This window comes from Anomalospiza imberbis, chromosome 3, assembly GCF_031753505.1.
Source record: "Anomalospiza imberbis isolate Cuckoo-Finch-1a 21T00152 chromosome 3, ASM3175350v1, whole genome shotgun sequence".
Taxonomy (NCBI): Eukaryota; Metazoa; Chordata; class Aves; order Passeriformes; family Viduidae; genus Anomalospiza; species Anomalospiza imberbis.
In genome coordinates, this window is record NC_089683.1 from 97,670,494 (window position 1) to 97,689,790 (window position 19,297).

Below are 19,297 nucleotides of genomic sequence, written 5' to 3' on the forward strand. Positions count from 1 at the left end.
TTCAAATATATGCAAGAGAAGGGGACCATGATTTAATTTTATTTTAAAAAAAGCGAGAGAGCCATACCCAACAGCTGACTTGCAAACCAAAAGGATGTACACAACTTAATCTTTAATATCCCTCAGAAGACATTTAGATTTCTGTGAACCCTTGCATAAAATTTAAAATTCATCTACAGCTTTATGAATTTCTGAATAGTATGCTCAGCTAACATTAAAACTGCTTTCCTTTTATGAATAAAATACAACATAAAATAAGCAAGCTAATAAAAGAAATTGCCAAAATGAGACAGCACAGCAGAAAATAAGGATACTGCAAGAATCTAACCTTAACTAGAATAAAAGGGAAGCTATCTATGTAGGGTCTCTTTATTTTTATTTGAGTTGGAGGTTCTATATACCATTTTGGATATACTAGGAAGCACAGCAAGTTGTCAACTTCAAGTACAGATTTTTGATTCAGTATCATCAAAATACCAATGAGGACAGCGTGGGTTAGAAATTTTTAAAACTCAAGCAGATACATTGAAAGAAACAAAACTAACCATATATAATGTATTGATCGTCATATATCAGTGTAAGTTTATTTTATGACACACCTTTTCAGAAAGAGTTATTTGTTTATAAAAGAGAGGCAGTTGCAATCAATTTCCCAAAATGAAGAGTTAATATTAGAGCCTCAGAGCCAGTGACCTGTCTAAATAAATATTCATTTATTTCAGAGATGCTGGGGGGTGGGGGGAACCCAACACCAAGGACCCATTTTCTAACTGCACTTTTTGGAAATTATACCAACTAAAGAGAAAAAAAAAGGAGCAAGGAGCACAATTAGTTAGTTTCTAAACTTGAAGCCACCTAGCAGCCTATTTCCATTATTGAAGCAGCATGTTCAGAAAGAGACTTGATCTTTATTACTTCTTACACTGATACAGGTCAGAAAAATATCAGACAGTGACAAACTTCCCAGCTGATAAAACTTTGTAACACTTGTTGACAGTACTCTAACACAGAAACATGAGCACTTATCTTTAAACATTGTCTGGAAGTGATATGAGGCTGAGAGAGCAATTCTGTGAGCCTTATTAGGAATTTTTTTTAAAAGCAGCAGTGCAAAACTGCTCATCTGCTGAAACAATGCTGACAATGTTCAGGTTTGGTTTTATTTCATCTTGATGGAAGCTAGAGCACCTATCTGTCTGTGGCACGGGTGACAGCTAATCTTAAACCATCACAGCCCTTGGCTGACAGGAGCCAGGGAAGAACAATTAACTCCAGTGCTCACCATTAGATTGTGATGCAGATAATTAAAACGTTTTGACTTGTGCCTGCTGTCACCAAATTAAATTCACAAGAAGGAGAAACAAAGTGACAATGCTGTAATTCAAAAAACTTAAAGGTTAACGCAGTCACTTTCAAACAGTTACAAACCTTAATTTGTGTCCATCTCAGAATTGTTGAGAACAAACAAGAGGACAACAGCACTGTAGTCAGCAACCAGGCAGTGCTAAGTCATACACAGTTATGAAATTTTACAGTTGTAAAATTTTAGTTTTATCCAACTCTTTACCAATTGAAGTGGCATCTCTATTTATTAATAAAGTTTCTACTACTGGACAATAGAACAGTGGAGCAGCCCACAAAAACCCTGCATAAAACAGCAAGAGAATAAATCATTAGAAAAATTACAAGCCACAAGATCAAAAAAGGACACACTGTCTAACAAAAAAATGAGCAATGCCATGCCTGCCTATGTCATTTCAGCCTCTCTAGCAGCTCAGGTTTAGCGTTATGAGAAGTTAAACTGAACTATGAAGATATGCATATGCATATATACACACTGAAACACATAACAAATGCTTCAAGTATAGGTAATGGGAAAGAACTTGAATCCCTCAAATCTGTGCTAATAACCATCAATCAGGACTTTTCATCAAAAGAGTACAAATCAACACTTCACGTGTTCCCAAATGTTGGTTGGGAGACAGGTGATGAACAGTCAGAATGCATGAAAAGTTCTGCCTTAGGGAAGGCAGAACTGAGGGACTGAGAAGAGAAAACACCCAGCCGAGAGGTAGGAGACTGGGAATCACAACTGGGTTATTTTAGCAGGCAAAAAGAAACCTCCTAACTCTAGCTACCATTTCTATTTTGGCCTCCTATGTTGTGTAACAATGTAAGCACTGCAGAATGTATCATCCACAGCCGAGACAAATTAGTTTTAAAAGGTAAGTCTGGAAAGGACTACCAGAAAAAAAAGCAACTTGATAAAACCACCTTTTTTGCTGTAATTGAGACAGCCCTAGTATAGTTATCTACAGCCTCTCTTCTACACAAGAGAAAGAAAACGGGCACACAAGGACTATCTCTTGTTACACAGGCAATCTTTAAAGTTTAATGAGGACAAAAGAATTCTATTTGGTTACAAGAACACAAAAGACTCTTAGTCTTTTAAAAGAAACTCCCTCTGTGTGTGTCACAGTGTTATACTGATCAATTTGCTGTAGAGCCTACCTAGAATATGTTACAGATATCAGCAGAAGACTGAAAGCCAGGAATTTTTCCACCACTGTTTTAAAGCCTATGTCACCCTGATCTTCAAAAAAATGAAATTACAGACCTGGTATCGAAATCATATGTGCTCATCTGAATGTTAACCCTGGATTCAAGGTCTCTGAGCTAGAAAAGTCTGTATGGTAAAAACTGCCAGAGAAGATTACCTGAATTCCAACGTTCAGAGGAAAAAACCTTCACAAATTTATAATAAATCTGTAACCAGTGAAAAGCAAAAATACTAACACACAATGGGAACCTGGATGTCTCTAGAAATCCTGAAAAGTACCCTCCTTACAAGGTACATGCTTCTGGGGTAGGTCTTTTTGTTTTGATTTCTTAAAAAAAGGCAAAGCCAGCAGTTTCTGTATCTAATATAGAAACATGAAAATTGATTTACTTGCTAGGAAGTGCAATTACAGAGATGTCAGTTGAGTTGAGCAGCACTGTTAAGAAGCAGTAATTAGTCAGACAAAACATCCAAACAATTAAGGCACCTAGAGGCTTATTTATGATTAGAAACAAGACTTACAGACTTTATGCATAAACATTTGAATTTTTATGTATTTGAACAACCTTAGGGGGAAAAAATAGTGAAGAGACTCTTACCAGCTTCCTGTGAATTTAATACTTCTAAGGCATGCATCATGGCACTTGCGAAGACGTTGGCATCTTCTTTGCTGCCGAAATTCAGACCATACACCTGCCTAGCATCACGCCACTGGTGGAAGGTCTGTGTAGCCTGATTGTACTTCAGCCCTTTTGGAATGGCACAATTTATTACCACCTATAATCATTAAAAAAAAAATTATGTTTAAAATTGCTGCTCCATCAGAAGTTTCAGCTTTGTGTAGATTTCATTCCTCCACTACACGGGTTAATTCACGACCCATAATCTGTGAAACACAATGCTGAAAGCACATAACCATTTCAATTTTCATTCCAACACTGTCTGCAATCAGTGATGGGAATACACAAGGGGACTAATGAGATATTTTGTATCAACTTTTGTAGTTTAAGTGTTCTCACTTCAAAAGATGCAGCCATGTTTCGTAACAGCAATGTAGTAACATCAACAGCTCTGACTTCCAGCAGCAGACTACTTGATGTGAAATATGCATCTGAAATTCAGAAACTCATTTTCCCATGAATTTCACAGGGTGTTTGTTAGGTTTCTTTTTTAACCTTCTCCCTGTGGCTGCTGCACCCCTTGGCTTGCAGGGCTTTCAGCAGCAGTTTACTGGATTTGTACCGTGCATCACAGGGTTATCATTTTGCAAGATTGTTGTGGCTCACACAAAAGACGAAAATTTGAGCTATTAGGGCAGCCATTTACTACAAGCCATCCACTAAGAGGATCCCATTGCACCTGGATAACTATATCCTCTCACCTTTTTCTGCTGAATAATGGGAGAAAAAATCTCCCAGATTTGCTCTCGGATGAATGCACAGAGACCGTTTATTACCTGGAGTAAATATTTAGTAACAAATCACACAGGAGATTACCAGGTTAGGCTTCAGGTGTGTAATAAATGACCAAGAACAAACCAAAAGAATTCTATGAAATGCTGGGAGGGAGGAAAACAAATATAAGAAGCTATCCTCAAACAAACAATAAGGTTTTAACCCCATCCTAAGTATCACATGACAGAGCACATTTACAGACAGAGTGCTCATTTGCCATTTAATCATGATCCAGTAACTTCATCAAGGAAATTAAGATGTAATCCCTGTTACTCCCTTCTCATTCTCTTAAAGTGGTACATGATCAGCATTACCAAATATCAGAAGGTTTTTTTGAACAAAATGACCTGGGGAAATGAGACAGCACGCATCCAAGATTTCATGAGGTAGGAAGAGCTAGAAGAGCTACTGGTGTCTACACAGACTGCAGCTCACAGTGTAGAGTGGGGGAGAGAAGCCTTCAGTTGCCACTTTGCCTTAAAAAGAACCAGATGACTTCTGTGTACACCACTAGCCTGTATAAATAGATATCTGTAGGAAGGAATGGCAAAAGGACTATTGCCTTGGGGGTATGCAAAGTGCTTAGTTCACAGGGAAAAAGCAATAAAAGTTCTGCTACTTCAGTTAAAAAATGTGATTTTTTTTTTTTTTGGTCCCGTAATTTTGCTGAAGACTTCATATTCTAAATTTTCAGAGATTTCCTCACCTGATGATCCTGAATCTTCCTGCCCACTACTCTGAATGTGTTGTTGCCTGTGTGATGATATATGTGAACTCTGCTGAATCCAGTTGATCCACCAGCTGGTACCCATTTCTTATTGGCATCATCGTAGACCATTACAGCAGCTCGTGCTTGGCAGATACTCTGTTCACTGTTAATATACAAAGTGGAGGAGAAAATAAAATTACTTGAGGCAAAGCATCATCTTTCTGGTTAAGTTCTTTTTTTTTTTTTTAATTTAAAATGTTAAAGCAATAGTCCTTGAAACTTGCTGAAACTCCACCTATCTGAATACAAAACCACCAGGACTTTGATATTTTGCTTATATGCATTCATTCTGAAAAGCTGTGGTCCAGACAGACAGGCCTAACAATTAATAATAGATATAAGAAGGTGTTCATGTCTTCTTTTTGCACTTTTCCCCCTTACAGTTTCCCCCCCCACTTTTCCTAACCACCAGCCATGGATTTTCATTAAATGCCATAATCATATACAAAGCTTTCTGCAAAGACCAAAGAGCAAAGAAGCTGGAGTTGCACTAGCTTCACACAATCTACACTTCCCAGAGGAAATACCTTTTACAAGAAATGAGAATTAGAAGGCCCTTGCACCTTTTAACATAGAGAGAAGAAAACAAACACAGAGAATGAAGTCCAGCAGAAATATTTCACCAGCTCATAAATGAATCACATTTCGGTTTTGACACATTTTACAACAGTTGACACCCAGATGTAACATTTTCTCCTGAAGAAACAGTTCTACTGATCACCAAAAAGTGCAAATTCATCAGTAGCTAATCCTGATTATGCCAGTCATCTGGAAGCTGAGCTACAGCCTGAAGTTAAAAAGGAGCATATCATGAATGTCATCATATAAGAAACACATGAAATCAGATCATACCAGAAACAGACTTATTTATTAGGAAAGGAAAGGGTGAAACCATGCAGGTTGTCTTTGGGGGTAATGTCCAGATGCAGACGGGAAACAAAAATAGAAAGGAATGATTTCTTATCAGTAAGTCAGATTCTGTGAACATACCACTCCAGCATATCCAACATTATAGACAGATTATAGAAAGCACATGATGCCTGGCTTGCAGGGAATGTGGCCTGCCATTTGGAAAACTGAGAAGGCTGAAGAGACATGCATCCTTCATAGGAAAGTAAAGAGTATTTCTTCATATTTGATGAAAGAGGGAAAGGATGCCTCCCCCACCCATCTGTCTTGTGGGTTTTTTGTGATTTTTATTGGTTGATTGGTTTGGGAAGGGCTGTGTGTGTTTGCTGTTTTTGTGGGGTTTTATTTTTTTTCCTCCTAAAGAGCATGTTGAATTTTCCAGTATCTTATTCACATCTCCCAATACAAGAACATTCTGAAGTACATCCAGCTGTTTTGTTAACTTTCAACACCAACATTTTTGAGAAAATAGACTCAATTTCTCTCACACTTTCCATGGCATTCTAACAATTATAAAAGTGCTCAATACTGGGATGCTCTTTAGGGCTCATGAGAAGAAAGAATACTGAAATCATGTCTCTCATGCACATGGGAGATTCATTATCAAATGAGGAAATAGGCTCTTAATTTTAAAAATGCACGTGTTCTAACCCCATCACCTATTCAACAACTAGATCAGAATGGGATCACAACCATTACAACCTCTAATTAGACCATCCTTTTTCTAGTTCAATTTAGGGATATTAAAGTAATAAGATATATATAACTAAAGTGCTTCTTTTCTAAGCACAGTTTATAGTTTAGACAGGAAGGACCACATCTGAACCAGGAAGATTAAATGCAAAGAAAATAAATTTTGGTACAGCTTTTAAGCATTTCACAGTCCCATTAAATATATACCACAGATGAAATATAGTTCACTCACTTAAGAGGACATTGCAAGAACCTACTGGATTTCTTTATTTTTACATATTTTTGGCACACATCTTAAAGTTCAAATCTAGAAATATTCTGTACCATTCACAAAGCACATGACAAACAGTAGTGGTTTTTCTAAAGTGCCTGACAGTAAACTTGGAAAACTTCTGAACCCGTAATAAATTTTTGCTATATTTCAATTTGGATCAATCACAGGCATGATAAACCATAAGTGACAGGCCTAGATACTGAATTGGAAGCAGAGCCATGTGGTTCACAGAGTTCTTGCCGAAAATTAACTTCTACTCAGTCATGTGCCAGACAGATTTAACAAAAAAGATTCTATTGAAAATTGAGACTATGATTCTAAGCTAATATGTTCCAATTACAACAAAGGTAGAACCAGAGTGACTGAGTAATGGTACAGTCAGCAGGAGACTTAACGGGACAGACCATCAAGTATCAGGTGCTCGTATTCAGCCTAAGTTTATAAAACTTTTTACATTATTTTATTTAACATGCCAAAAAAAAGAAGAAGAAATAAAGAAGAAAAACCTATTCATTTTAGAACTATTCAGTATTCAAGTGGCACTCTTCACAAGTGCAAATAAGATGACCTTGAATTGAATTTCTAGCTTTTCTTTAACAACTGCTAAACTATTTTTAGTTCCACTTCTCAGGCCATGTCTCATAACTGGAAGTATTAAACAAGTCTAGATCTCAACTACTTCATGTTCCATTTAAAATAAAACAATTTTCATAACAGGGAATAAGCCTTATTCATATAAAAATTTAAGATGATTCACAAACTTTTAAAAATGACAAACACAAACAATTTCCAGCTGACCTTTTCAATCACTACATAATAAACCTTCTGCCTTCATTTCATACAAACCCTGTAACTAAAATTTCAGTGTTCCAAGTGTGTAATTTTCATATCCAGGTATCAATTTGAAGGTGACATACTCCCCTTCTGCCAACAGTTCCCCCCACACAGCACTTTGTTTATGAGACTGCAAGAGTAAGATGAAAAAATTAAAAGAAAATAAAGATCCCTATCAGAAAGAAATTAAACCATCACAGGATGCTAGTCTATTTCCAGGGTTCAATAAATATCAGGTGAAAGGGTGATTTTTTCAATTACTCTCTCTTAGTAATCAGTTCGCTAAAAGGAAGAAAAAAAGAAAGGCATGGAGGCATGAGCTCTAGTGAAAAGAATCCTTAGTTCTGCTCTTCAGTGGCCATTTGATATTTTAGCATCTGAATACAGTATATTGTATATTATAATGAGATACCATAAAGTATTTAAAAATAAAAAAAACATACTAGAAATCCATTAACTTTAATGGGTTACGCTAAATCAAAAATCCACACTGTGAGCTCATGGCTGTCTTTTGACAGGTCTAATGAAAAATACAGTTTAGGTTTTTTTCTGAAGATCCACCTTTTTCTAGAAAAATTCTGACTTTAGCATACACACTTTTACTAGGACCTGAACCAGTCTCTTGTATTCTACAAATACATATGTACTTTAGTGTAAGAGAACAAGAGCCAAGTGAATCAGAATGGTATCACTTACTGTATTTCTTGCTTTTCACGCTTATGACACTTCCCTGCTGTACTTGTATTAGGATATAGTTCTTCACCCATCTCATTATTTACACATGAGCTCTTCATAGTCCCCAGGGTTTGCTGTAACACGTGTGTCCCTTACGTGACCTGTGCTAGGATGGCTTCCTTCATTCACTGCACCACCATCACTTTGGTCTGATCACAAATGCAGATTTTTTACATACTACCTTACACTGGTAGCAAATAAACAAATTGTCTGCAGTCATGTTGCAAGAGAAAAGAAAAAGGGTCTTCATCTCTTTGCCATGTCATTAGGCCTTCAAAAGCATCCTACTGGGTTTACTTGCCTATCTACAAATTTTTCTCTTCCTGGTGGGGTGTAATGGTTCCAGAAACCATTAGACTTGGATTAGCCTGCACCTTTTCAATATGTGAGTTGATTAGGGGATGTGGGAGATTGAGCATCTCCAGCTTCACATGCTACTGCCAAAATGCACAGCTGCTCCAAGAACTGATTGCTAGATTATTAGGGCAGTGCATTGGGGAACTACAGTGAAATATTAACAAAGAAAAACTGAGAAATCGTATGTTCCCAAATAAACTTACTAAACTAAGTCTATGAAATTATTTGCAAAACCCAGAAAATTCATACGAGGGAACATTCATGCAAAAAAAGTGCTTACCAAACCTTAGGAGACAAAGTGTACAAAGCACTCTTCCCAAAATGTAAAGCTTGACAAATAGCTGGATAAATATATGTTAGGAGGAGTTATTCTCCAGACAAAGATGTAAGGCGCTGATTGTTAAAGCCAGCCATTATTCTGGGTAAGTCCACCTACAGCAATACCATATAAAGCCAACGACAGGGTGGCTGGTTTTTATTTGGGGTGGAAGAGTGGGGGGAGGTCTGGCACTCAAAAGGCTCACACAAAAAACCACAGTAGTAATGAATCATAAGATTATTCTTATGGGAGAATATACTTTCCTCCTCCAGTGATGAGATCATACAAAAAGCTCAAAAACCATAGCAAAGTGAACCCTAGTAGATATCATTCTTTTGCCCAGATGGAATGTGTTCATTCTTTCACATCCCAAGTTCTTAAGCTCAATGCACAGTGACACCAATCCAGTCTGCTGACCTAAGCCTTATTTTTTTTCCTCTCTCCACAAGAAGTGGATGCTTGGCTTTCCTCTCTTCAGAACTAAAAAGGATAAACATACTTCAAGGATCAAACTCATATGAAACACAGCACAACTGCAGCCACAGAAAAGATCATTTAAACATACTAACAAAGCAAGGGAAAGCTGTGATAGCTCTGATGCTCAACCTTTGATATTTTTCTCAGTAATGTAACAATGAGGGTTTTGAAAAATTATATCCAATTACCACTGCTTCTGGTGATTCAGGTTGGATTTTTTTCCTGCTGTGTTCTCAATTTACAGAGACATAACAACATGTTCTTAAAATGTGCAGTCTTTGCGGGGCAGAAGGAATGGAAAGAGACACTGATTCATCAAACGCCTGTTTAGGATTTTCAAACCATGTGGCACAAAGCTAGAAAGAAACTCCAAACATTTCCAATTCTAACATCTTAAAAATACACATTTTTGAAAAGCAGCTAAATGCTGGTCCAGATATAAAGTTCTATATCTCAGTGGTGGTGGTGTTTTTGCAAGGTAATTTTTCCTGCTTGCTCCTGAACGTCAACTGGCACATCACAGTGAAAATGTGTGCTATTTTGTTACTAAAAAGTTAAAACCAACCACCCAAAACCAAAGCAAATTCCCACATATACTGTACCACTACTTTCTATTAACTAAATCAGACACTGTAGACAAAGTTGCCATGTATTCTAAGTTGCTCATCTGGCTTAACAGCTAAGCTACTTTTTAGCATCTTGAAGTTAACACAGAAATATTTTCTATGCCATCAAATATGCTCCAGACTGAACTCAATCACATAGCTTAATATTTATTTTTTGGGAGTAGGGGAAAGGGCTTGGCTTTGTTGACAGAGGTGATATGAGTGAGGAGAGGGGAAGAACTTTGGGTTACTTTAGATTTTAACTCATAATCAGCTTGCTTTCATTTTATTAGTGTCTTGAACTGTAGCACTTCAGCTAGAAGGACATCTCAGAGGAGGCTGAGTATAACAATTACCACCTCCTCCTACCAACAAAGATATCCGCACCATCAACAGGACATTGTGGAAAAATATAAACCTCTAGGGCTCTGCAGAGGTAAACACAGCAGTTCAATAAGTTAAGTTTCTCTAACTCATCCTCAGCTGAAAAGGAAGAATCTCAACTTTCCCTGCATTACTAAAAGCCAGTTAAATATGCTGCTGGCAAGGGAACATCACATACTTGGTACAGCAGAAGGAACTAAGCTGTGCTGTGCACTTGTACCCAACTTCAAATGATGCAGCTTGCCCACTCCAACACTTCTGCCCGGACAGAATTTACTTGCTATTTAGGTTTTAAAATAAGACTCAGGAGCAGCTGATTCATCTGACCTGTTTCCATGCAGATTCTTCTTCAGACACTACAACCCTCCACAGGACAAGAGTCCTTGTTGATTCCTTCCAGCAGATCCAACTCAAACAAGAGTGCCTGTTGGAACAGGTGGTGAATGCAGAGGGAGAAATCCCAGACTGCTTCAATAACAGCTCTCCTGTACTTGCCTGTGCCTAGAAAACTTCTGATTGATAACTGAGAGATGAATGAATCTCTCCCACTTTTCCGTCTCTGATAACCGAGAGATTCTTTCATCTCTCCCACTTTTACTTCTCATGAATTACTCAGAATACAGATTAGCTGCAACATCAGAAACCAGCAGAAAATCCTGCATAAAACTAGTACTGCTGAGAAGCAGGGGAAACTGAATCATTGGGATTAATAGTTGGCAAAGGAAAGGTGCTTTGCTTTTGGCACAGGGTTCTGCAACACTCCAGAGTTTTAGTTGGTACACAGTTTGCTGAGGACAAGCTTTCCTTGTTCAATGAGCACCTTCCACTGAAAGAAAATTGGTTTTCATCTTGTGCATAAAAGCATTTAACATATAATTTAGGAGAAGTCTGCTCTCTGAGCCAGAAAATTCTCATAAATTTCTCTTGTTGCTATAAATCTGTTCCTTGATGATTTTGCATTTGTAGCTTGTTCCACAGCAGCAGGTGAATATCAAACAGCTGAAAGAAATCATTGCAGGACATTCAGGCAGAAAGAGAAATATTATTTAGAACAGCAGGTTGATGTCAAGTGAAAACCTATTTTTCACAAATAATTCCCAAATTAAAACCTAAAGAAGTTTTCTTTACCCAAACATTTCACATATTCATGTATTTCATGTTTCATGCAACGGACAAAGCAATTTTGTGTTGGCAATTCACTATTGTCTCCAGGTTTTTCATATGTTGGTTCACATAAAAATTCACCTATTCCCTCAAAGGAAATCAGAAATATCTAGGAGAGAATACGACAAGACAAACTAATAAACACTCACTCTACAGAGACAAACCTTAAAAACCTCAGAAGTATTAAAAGGAATTAAGAACAACAGATTGAAAAACATGGATTTTTGAATAGCATAAAACTAGTATTAACAATGTGTATGCAATAATGTAATGTAGTATTAATAAAATATACAGATGTGACTCATTTTATCTACCCTTAAATTCACAAATACTCTCTGATGTCCAACCAAAGATGATATTAAGATACTTTACTTCTCAACTGTCAAATTAAATAGACTGTGTAGTTACCCAGAACCAGATGCAGTTTTTTAAAGGAAACAGACACTACAATTCTTTCATACACAAATGTAGGGGTGTTTTTAAATAATTCCTTCAGCAGACAGAAGGAATGACCATTTGCTGTCTTGTTCCTTTAAAAACTATAGAATTCTGAACTTTCATCATCCATCATTCCAAGCTTAAGACAGAAGAACATGGATATGCTAGAATTTTATTCACAGATTTGGTCTTTGCCTTGTATGCAAACTTAGTGGTAACTTCATGGAAATGCGTTATTAGAAGCCTTCATTATTTTAGCTTGGAGGTAAGATTTTCAGTGAAACAACCTGCAAGATACAAGAGCAACATTTTCCCACTTTCTTCCACTATCTTCTAGATCTTTTCATCCCACAGAGAATCATGAAGGTTTTTTTTTTCCAATAAATGTTTCCAACAGATGTTTTGAAAAAAAATCAGGACTACAGAGAGGCCAACGATTTCATTATAACACATTTACACTGACAGGGGAAATCTTTCTAGCCATTATTTTTATACTGGTAAAATAAAGTCCTGCATTTAGACTCCATAGAACCATGAAATAAGATAATTCAGTTTATGCTTGCTCCATGCACTCATCCATATCCTTGTTTTCTTTTATCCTCTTACACAGGGGTGTTCCCTTAAATGTGGCATTTTTGGTAATTTATCCTGATTTTTTCCTGAAAATATTACATTGTTATAATCAAATCCATTTTTCCACTGATTTTTCAAACATATTTCTTCAGGGCATTTACCATTTTGCTTAGACTACAAGGCTGTGCAGAATCCATGCAGTAACTGAAGCAGATTCAACACTGGCATCACAAGCCAAAGGTTTTGCCACAGTAAACGCTAATTCTGTCTGGGTAGTGATTTTAGTCAACAGTACAACAGGAGCAGAAGATTCCTACCATGATCTTTCACCTATCTCAAGACAGATTTTTATCAAAAATCAATTTCTTGGTTTGTCTCTGTTGTCAAAGCTAATGGAAAAAAATCTCTAGAGCAAAATCTGGGTATGAAGCAATCTGCAAGCACCGGGGTACCCTGTAATTGAACAAAGCTATCAACCATAAAATCAGTATCTTTACTGAATAGGAACAATCATGACGGATTGAAAAGTTCAAAGCTTTTAACCTTAAAAGGCCAGGACCAAAAGCTAGCCAGACATATTAGTTCTTCCCTACAAGCAAGCTATTTTTCAATGGTTTGTTGTCTTCTTTGCTGCAGTTCCATGAATCTGAGCCCAACATACTGTGGAAAGCCTTTTTAAGCAGGCATGAAAAACAACATCTTCAACAACTAGACTGACAGCTGATGACTTCCTGTGAAAAACCACTTAACATACATACGTTTCCTATGTTCTATACATATTTTGACAAAAAGTGACCTTCTTCTGTGTTATTTCCTAAGCTTTCGACACGAGGTACAAATCACAGCTTTCAGAGCCCAGATTCCCCAGGCAAGCCGAGTTCCCGAACGTGCTGCAACAGAATCCATCATTACATTACCAGCACCACAGATCATGTAACTCATTTTACTGTCAGATAACCAATGCCCAGCTCCTCCTGGAACAGCAAGAGAGCAGCATTTTTACATCACCTATTTAATACAAGGGCAGCCTCTGATGTAGAGAGCTGTGTAAAGGGAAGGTGGCTAATCTCTGAGTGACACATTCTAGCCCTAGTGTTAACATATGAATATGCAATTCATGGTTTTCATTACTAGAAAGATTCATTATGAGAAGGAATTGTCTTCTTAAAGCTTTCACCTGGAGAGAAAAAAACCCAACAAACCACCACCATATTTTGTTAATTTAACATTTGTTTTTAAACAGCAGGTTGACATTGGCATGAATGTAGGGCAGGTTGGATGGGCTCTGAGCAATCTGGTCTAGTGGGAAGTGTCTGTGTCTGGCAGAGGGGTAATCTTTAATGTCCCTTCCAACCCCAGCCTTCTATGGTTTTATGCATTAAGCATGAAAATGTCAGCAGCAAAGTACCAGAAAAGGCTACATATAATTGCCTTGGTCTCAAAACCAAGTCTGGTCCCCAGAGTTTCCAAATCTGCTTGAGTATTGCATTAGAGGGAAATAAAGTTAGGGGCTCCAGTTTGATGAACTGGAGAGTCCATCCAACTGAACAGCATGCACCAAACACAGGTGAAGGTGGTACCTTGTGGTGACACCATGAGGCCAATCTGACAGCTCTACAGGGTGATCAAGAGAAGTACCTGACATCTTGAAAAAGACAAATGCCATGACCATCCTCCAGCAGAACAAGAACCAAGGTTTGGGGAGCCAGAGGCTCAGAGGGTTGCAGGGAGCAGTTTGACCTGGTAGGCTGTTACTAGAGCATTTACTAGAGCATTTATCAGGGGGATGAATACCACTACAGTGCTGTTTAATGCACTTGTTGATCACCAGGAAAATGGGATGTAATGAAACTTCATCAAGTCTGTGGATGCATTTCTGTAAATTGGGATAGACTGGCATGCTGGACAGCAGAGCTGCTGTTCAGAGGCGTCTCAGCAGACTGGAGAAATCAGGTGACAGAAACCTCAAGAAATCTGGAGGCAAGGGCTAAAATTTGCACCTAGGACAAAATAAGCTCAATGATGTAAAAAGTGATTGCTCCCCTCTATTCAGACTGCATCTGGCACATTGTGCCCAATTTTGGGCTCCCCAGTGGAAGGAACAACTTTGACAAAATGGAGTTAATCAAAGAGAAAACTATTAACGAGGCTAGAGGAAAAGATGCACCAGGAGTGGCTTCACAGCTGTGCTTGTTCAGTCTACAGCTAAGGCAAGAACATAATGGCCACTCTCAACTACTCAACAGGGAATTACAGGGTACAAGAGTCACAATCTTCTCAGAAGTGCGCTACAGAAAGGTGGGAAATCATCAAAAAGTGCAGAAAAGGAGCTTTTAACCACGCGAGGAGAAGTTGCACCAAGAAATCAGTGAAATACTGGGAGAGGATGCCCAGGAGTTGTGCAATCTCCATCCTTTGAGATTTCAAAATTCAACCCAGCCAAGGTGATGAGAGCAGATGAACCCCAAGAACTCCCACCTTAACTAAGACAGTGTGTGGCTCTAGAAGAAATAAAATTATTTGAGAACACCCCATTGAACTGCAGATATACAAGTACCTTATTTATGACCATTTCTGCCTTAGCACCTCATTTTATTGGAATGCTTTTCCCAAAAATAACAACATGCATTTCACACTTGAGGTTTCAAGCAGCCTCTCCTTCTGTAGGCTTTAAATGAAGATCTTGGAGACTGCGGGTAGTTCTAATATTCAAAGCGTAAAAGTCAGAGGTTTAAATAAACAACATAGTATTTATATCACTGATGTGTACTACCAAATAAATGTCTGAATATTTAATAATAAGCAATAAACCTCATTTCTTTCACACTCTCTTCCCAACAAAACACATAAGATTGATTCATGAATTTCTGACATCTCTTAACAAGTCTGTACTACAAAATACTTCAACAATAAACACAGCTCTTGACAATCCTGTCCTCATTTCCGAGGGCACCAGGATAAAGCAAAGTTCTGGGCCTTATTCAAGCAGCTCGAAACAAGGGAATCCTTAAGCAACCCAAGACCTGTCACAGTGTAGTAAGCAAACACTGATGTGTAAAAATTACCCCAGTTGCAACAGCTTCCTTCAACAAGAAAATCTAATGAGCATTCTTAAGTTGTGCATTCAGTAGAAACATTTATGATAATGTGTAAAACAAAGGAATACTAAATTTCCACTTAAATGCCTCTTTACAGTATAGCTCTGCTCTCCTCTCTGAGCACAGGTTTCCAGATCCAAATTTCACAAATCAAGGAGAGCTTATCATCATCAAGTTGACACAATCTGGAAGCATTCTGCTTTCACTTCTATTATGGGTTATTTACATTTGCCATTGAATGCAGTCAAAGTTATCACCTATATCAAAATATGAGTTCAATTTTCATGCCAAACTACTGCATTTACTCATGGAACAGCACATTTTTCTTGTACTCTCCTCTTTGATCCAAATTACTTTTTGGCAAGGCTAAGTCAGTCTTATTCAAATAACTCTGATTTCTTTCCCACATCATTTTATCTCTCAATATCACTTTTTAAACAACTATTTTTTTCACTCCTCCTATACTCTATATATTAGTAATATCCTTCCTGAAGTGGCTGCTCACACAGCTACTTCAGAAGCTCTTCTTCCAAGTCTGACTGCAAGTCAGTCAAGATTTTAACTTGAAGAAATTCCTAATTCCAACTCATACATCACCTCCCAACTTCCCCCCTTCTTCCAGCAATGCTTGCTAATACACTTCCCTCAAGGTGCTAAGGTTTGTCATTAAAACCTAGTCCCCTGGGTATAATCTCAACTGCATATACTCTTTTATTAAATGAAGCTTAAATTAACCTATAATCATTCAGACCCGTGATCAGTTTTTCCTCTGAATATCCTTCATACAGTGCTATTTCACAACTAACAGTAAAAAATTCTGCACTTCCTAAAGTCTGAATCTTGATTTCATCAGTTAATGACTGAAAACAAGGTAGTAAAGGTAATATGATCTAAAAATTCTACCACTATTTATACATTTATAAATTAAATCCTTTTTCTGGAGCTGGCAGAGGGATTCAGAGGAATCTGTCCTGTCAGGTACGTGCTGCTGTAATTCTAACAGAAGGGACAGGTTACACTAATTGTTACTTGCACAAGCAAAAGGCTTGAAGTGCTCTACTCTTCCTCACCAGACTAGCAGGCAAAGAACAGCACAAGAAGAAATAAGAAAATCAATGTTAGAATTCACTGCAAAAGTATTTTGAGACTCAGTGACCCACTTTTAACTTTGAACACCAACAGATGACTGCAGTAACTAATTCAATCTAGTTAATAATTAACATTTACATTTGTGCATTCATTACATCTAACGTTCTGTCCTAGAAAATCGGATGATCTAGATGCACCATGAAACACTGAGTAGAAGCTGTTTGATTTTCCCACAATGTCAGCTATTTCAAGCATCTCTTGCAATAAAAATTAAGCAGAGAGAGTGCAGTGGCAGTAAGCACACAGCCCTTGAACAGAAGTGTATCAACACAGATGTGTGCTTGAAACACTTGTTTGGAGCGGTTTTACCCACACAGAGCAGCCAGCACAAATGGACATTTGCACCATCATCTCAATGAGTAAAAACTAAAACTATTTTTCAACATCTCTCACCTCTCTCAAATAGGTCTGTATGAAAATTCTAGCAAAATGGTTACACGGTGAAAAAGAAGAAAGAGCAGCCTCACACCAGAGCAGACAACACCCGCATAGAAAAAAAATACTGAATCATTATGCAAGGTCATAAAAGTTACTATATTGATCAACATCTTTATCATGAGTTACACGCTGGTTTTTCTTCTAGAGAGCAGCTCTTCTAGTATTTCAAACCTCTTGGCAAAGTAATTATTGCTTCAGACTGCAACACTTTGTTTCCCCCATTTTAGGATGCTTTGCTTGTTAGCTTCTTAAATGTTGTCACTGAGATCTGCCTTCACACCAGAAAAACACTTACCAAGTTAAACAGTGAGAAACTGTGTTTGCCTTGCTTTCCTGGTCCCAATTCCTAAGCAGTTCAGCTGTCTCTCCAGTTGTTCCCTTTGCTTTGCAAATGCTCATGTTTAGAGACAAAACCACAATTTTAAGACTCGAAAGGCAACTCTCTTTCACACCTACTTTAATCTTAAGTGTGTGTCCCTGCTGGAAACTGGACAATATGCTAATCTGTTAAACAGTAGGATCTACAGTAACAGGCACATATCCATGTTCTGTTCCATTAAAATACCACCTACCTCTACCCCCAAGTTTTAGAACAAATTGCATCACATCTACTGGTGATAGCAAAAGGAGATAGTATTTCCCAAGAGTCCTTTCATTTTAAACTTTCCCAGACATGACAAATCACACTTTCAAGTATATCTGCATGAACAAATACAAATAATTATTCAACAAATCCAAAACTTCTGCATGTGAATTTCTATCTGTACTTGGGCACAAGACTTGACTCCAGAAGAGCCAAAATTTGATTAAAACATCACTCGGAAAAAAAGTCTACAGATTTTCATGTTTTCATACATCATGTTGTACACATAATACATTCTTTTACAAAGAATTCCACTGTGTAAGTCCTTTATACCCAATGGCATTACCAGGTTGGGAAGTCCCCTAAAGTTCTGATAATTTTTTTTTTTTCTTTAGGGCAAGGACAAAAGTGGTTACTGGCTTCCTTTACTAGAAAAACAGGAAAATGAAGTTTTCAAAATAGCAATTATACCCAAAAAAGCCCTGATCTAGCAAGAGTACATTTATTACATTACTATCAAAACTGGAAGATATGTTTAGACATTTTCTTCTAATATTAGTTAGAACTGGATGTCAGCTATTCTATTTCCTCCTTTTCAAGGAGCATAACTGACTACACCTTATCTCACCCTGAGAGCCCAGTATTCAAACTGAAAATACTATTACTTTGTACTTGATTTTACTGCTTATCTCTTCTTACCCAAGTTTATTCAGTGAATCATTGCATACAAGGAAGTAATTATCATTAAACTGAAATTAGAAATTCAATCTAGAAAGTAGGAATACAAACAGCCCCAACAGAACAGCAGCTCTAGCCAGTTAAGGCTTTTACTCTGTGGTTTTAAGTATTAAAAATACATCAGAGGAATAAAAAGGTAGAGGCCTATACTAACCACTATACATTCCAAATGAAAAAAAAAAAGACCTGCAAACTCCAACTGGGAAAAGAGGATTTAAAAGCAAAGTTATATATTCATTATTTGCACTAATAAATAATTTAGAGGAGAAACTACAACGCAAAGGTGAGCTGAAGAACAATTTTGCTCACACTAGAAAATCAAGACTCCTTATCAGCATATCCATTGTTTAGGTTTGTGCTAGCTGCAAGTGCCAGAAAGCTTTATCTGAGCGGGGATTTTCACTGGTTCAGCTAATCCAGCAGTAATTATCGGAAAACGCTCTTTTAACGCATGAAGGCAGCACAGTCCAGCCGGCATGCCAGGGGCCTCTCCCATTGTACAAGATGGCTGTTGCTGGGCTCCAAAGGGAACGTGCCTTTCATTACTCTAGACCAACACTCCAACCATTGTATTATCTTCCCTCTCCAGCTACAGCTTCGTTTTGGAAACCACCTTTTCCAGGCAGCCTTGCCTCCTTTTAACCAGCGTTTTAGGATGTTACTGTCTCTTGTACTCATTTCAGCGCTAAGATAACTTAAGATTTATGTCAGAGAACATTTGACTGCTATTTACAGCCCTTACTCCT

General features: G+C 37.6%; 1 protein-coding gene across 8 annotated transcripts in view; it reads right to left on the reverse strand.

The window, feature by feature from the left end:
• The window catches only part of ENAH (ENAH actin regulator), a 90,156-nt gene that overhangs the window by 41,004 nt on the left and 29,855 nt on the right, over positions 1 to 19,297 (reverse strand). For all 8 annotated transcript variants that reach the window (XM_068185913.1, XM_068185919.1, XM_068185918.1 and 5 more), the window contains 2 exons: positions 4,721 to 4,886; positions 3,160 to 3,337 (listed from right to left, as the gene is read on the reverse strand). In XM_068185913.1, the coding sequence (XP_068042014.1) occupies positions 3,160 to 3,337; positions 4,721 to 4,886 (344 nt within the window). The remainder of the gene's footprint in view (positions 1 to 3,159; positions 3,338 to 4,720; positions 4,887 to 19,297) is intronic.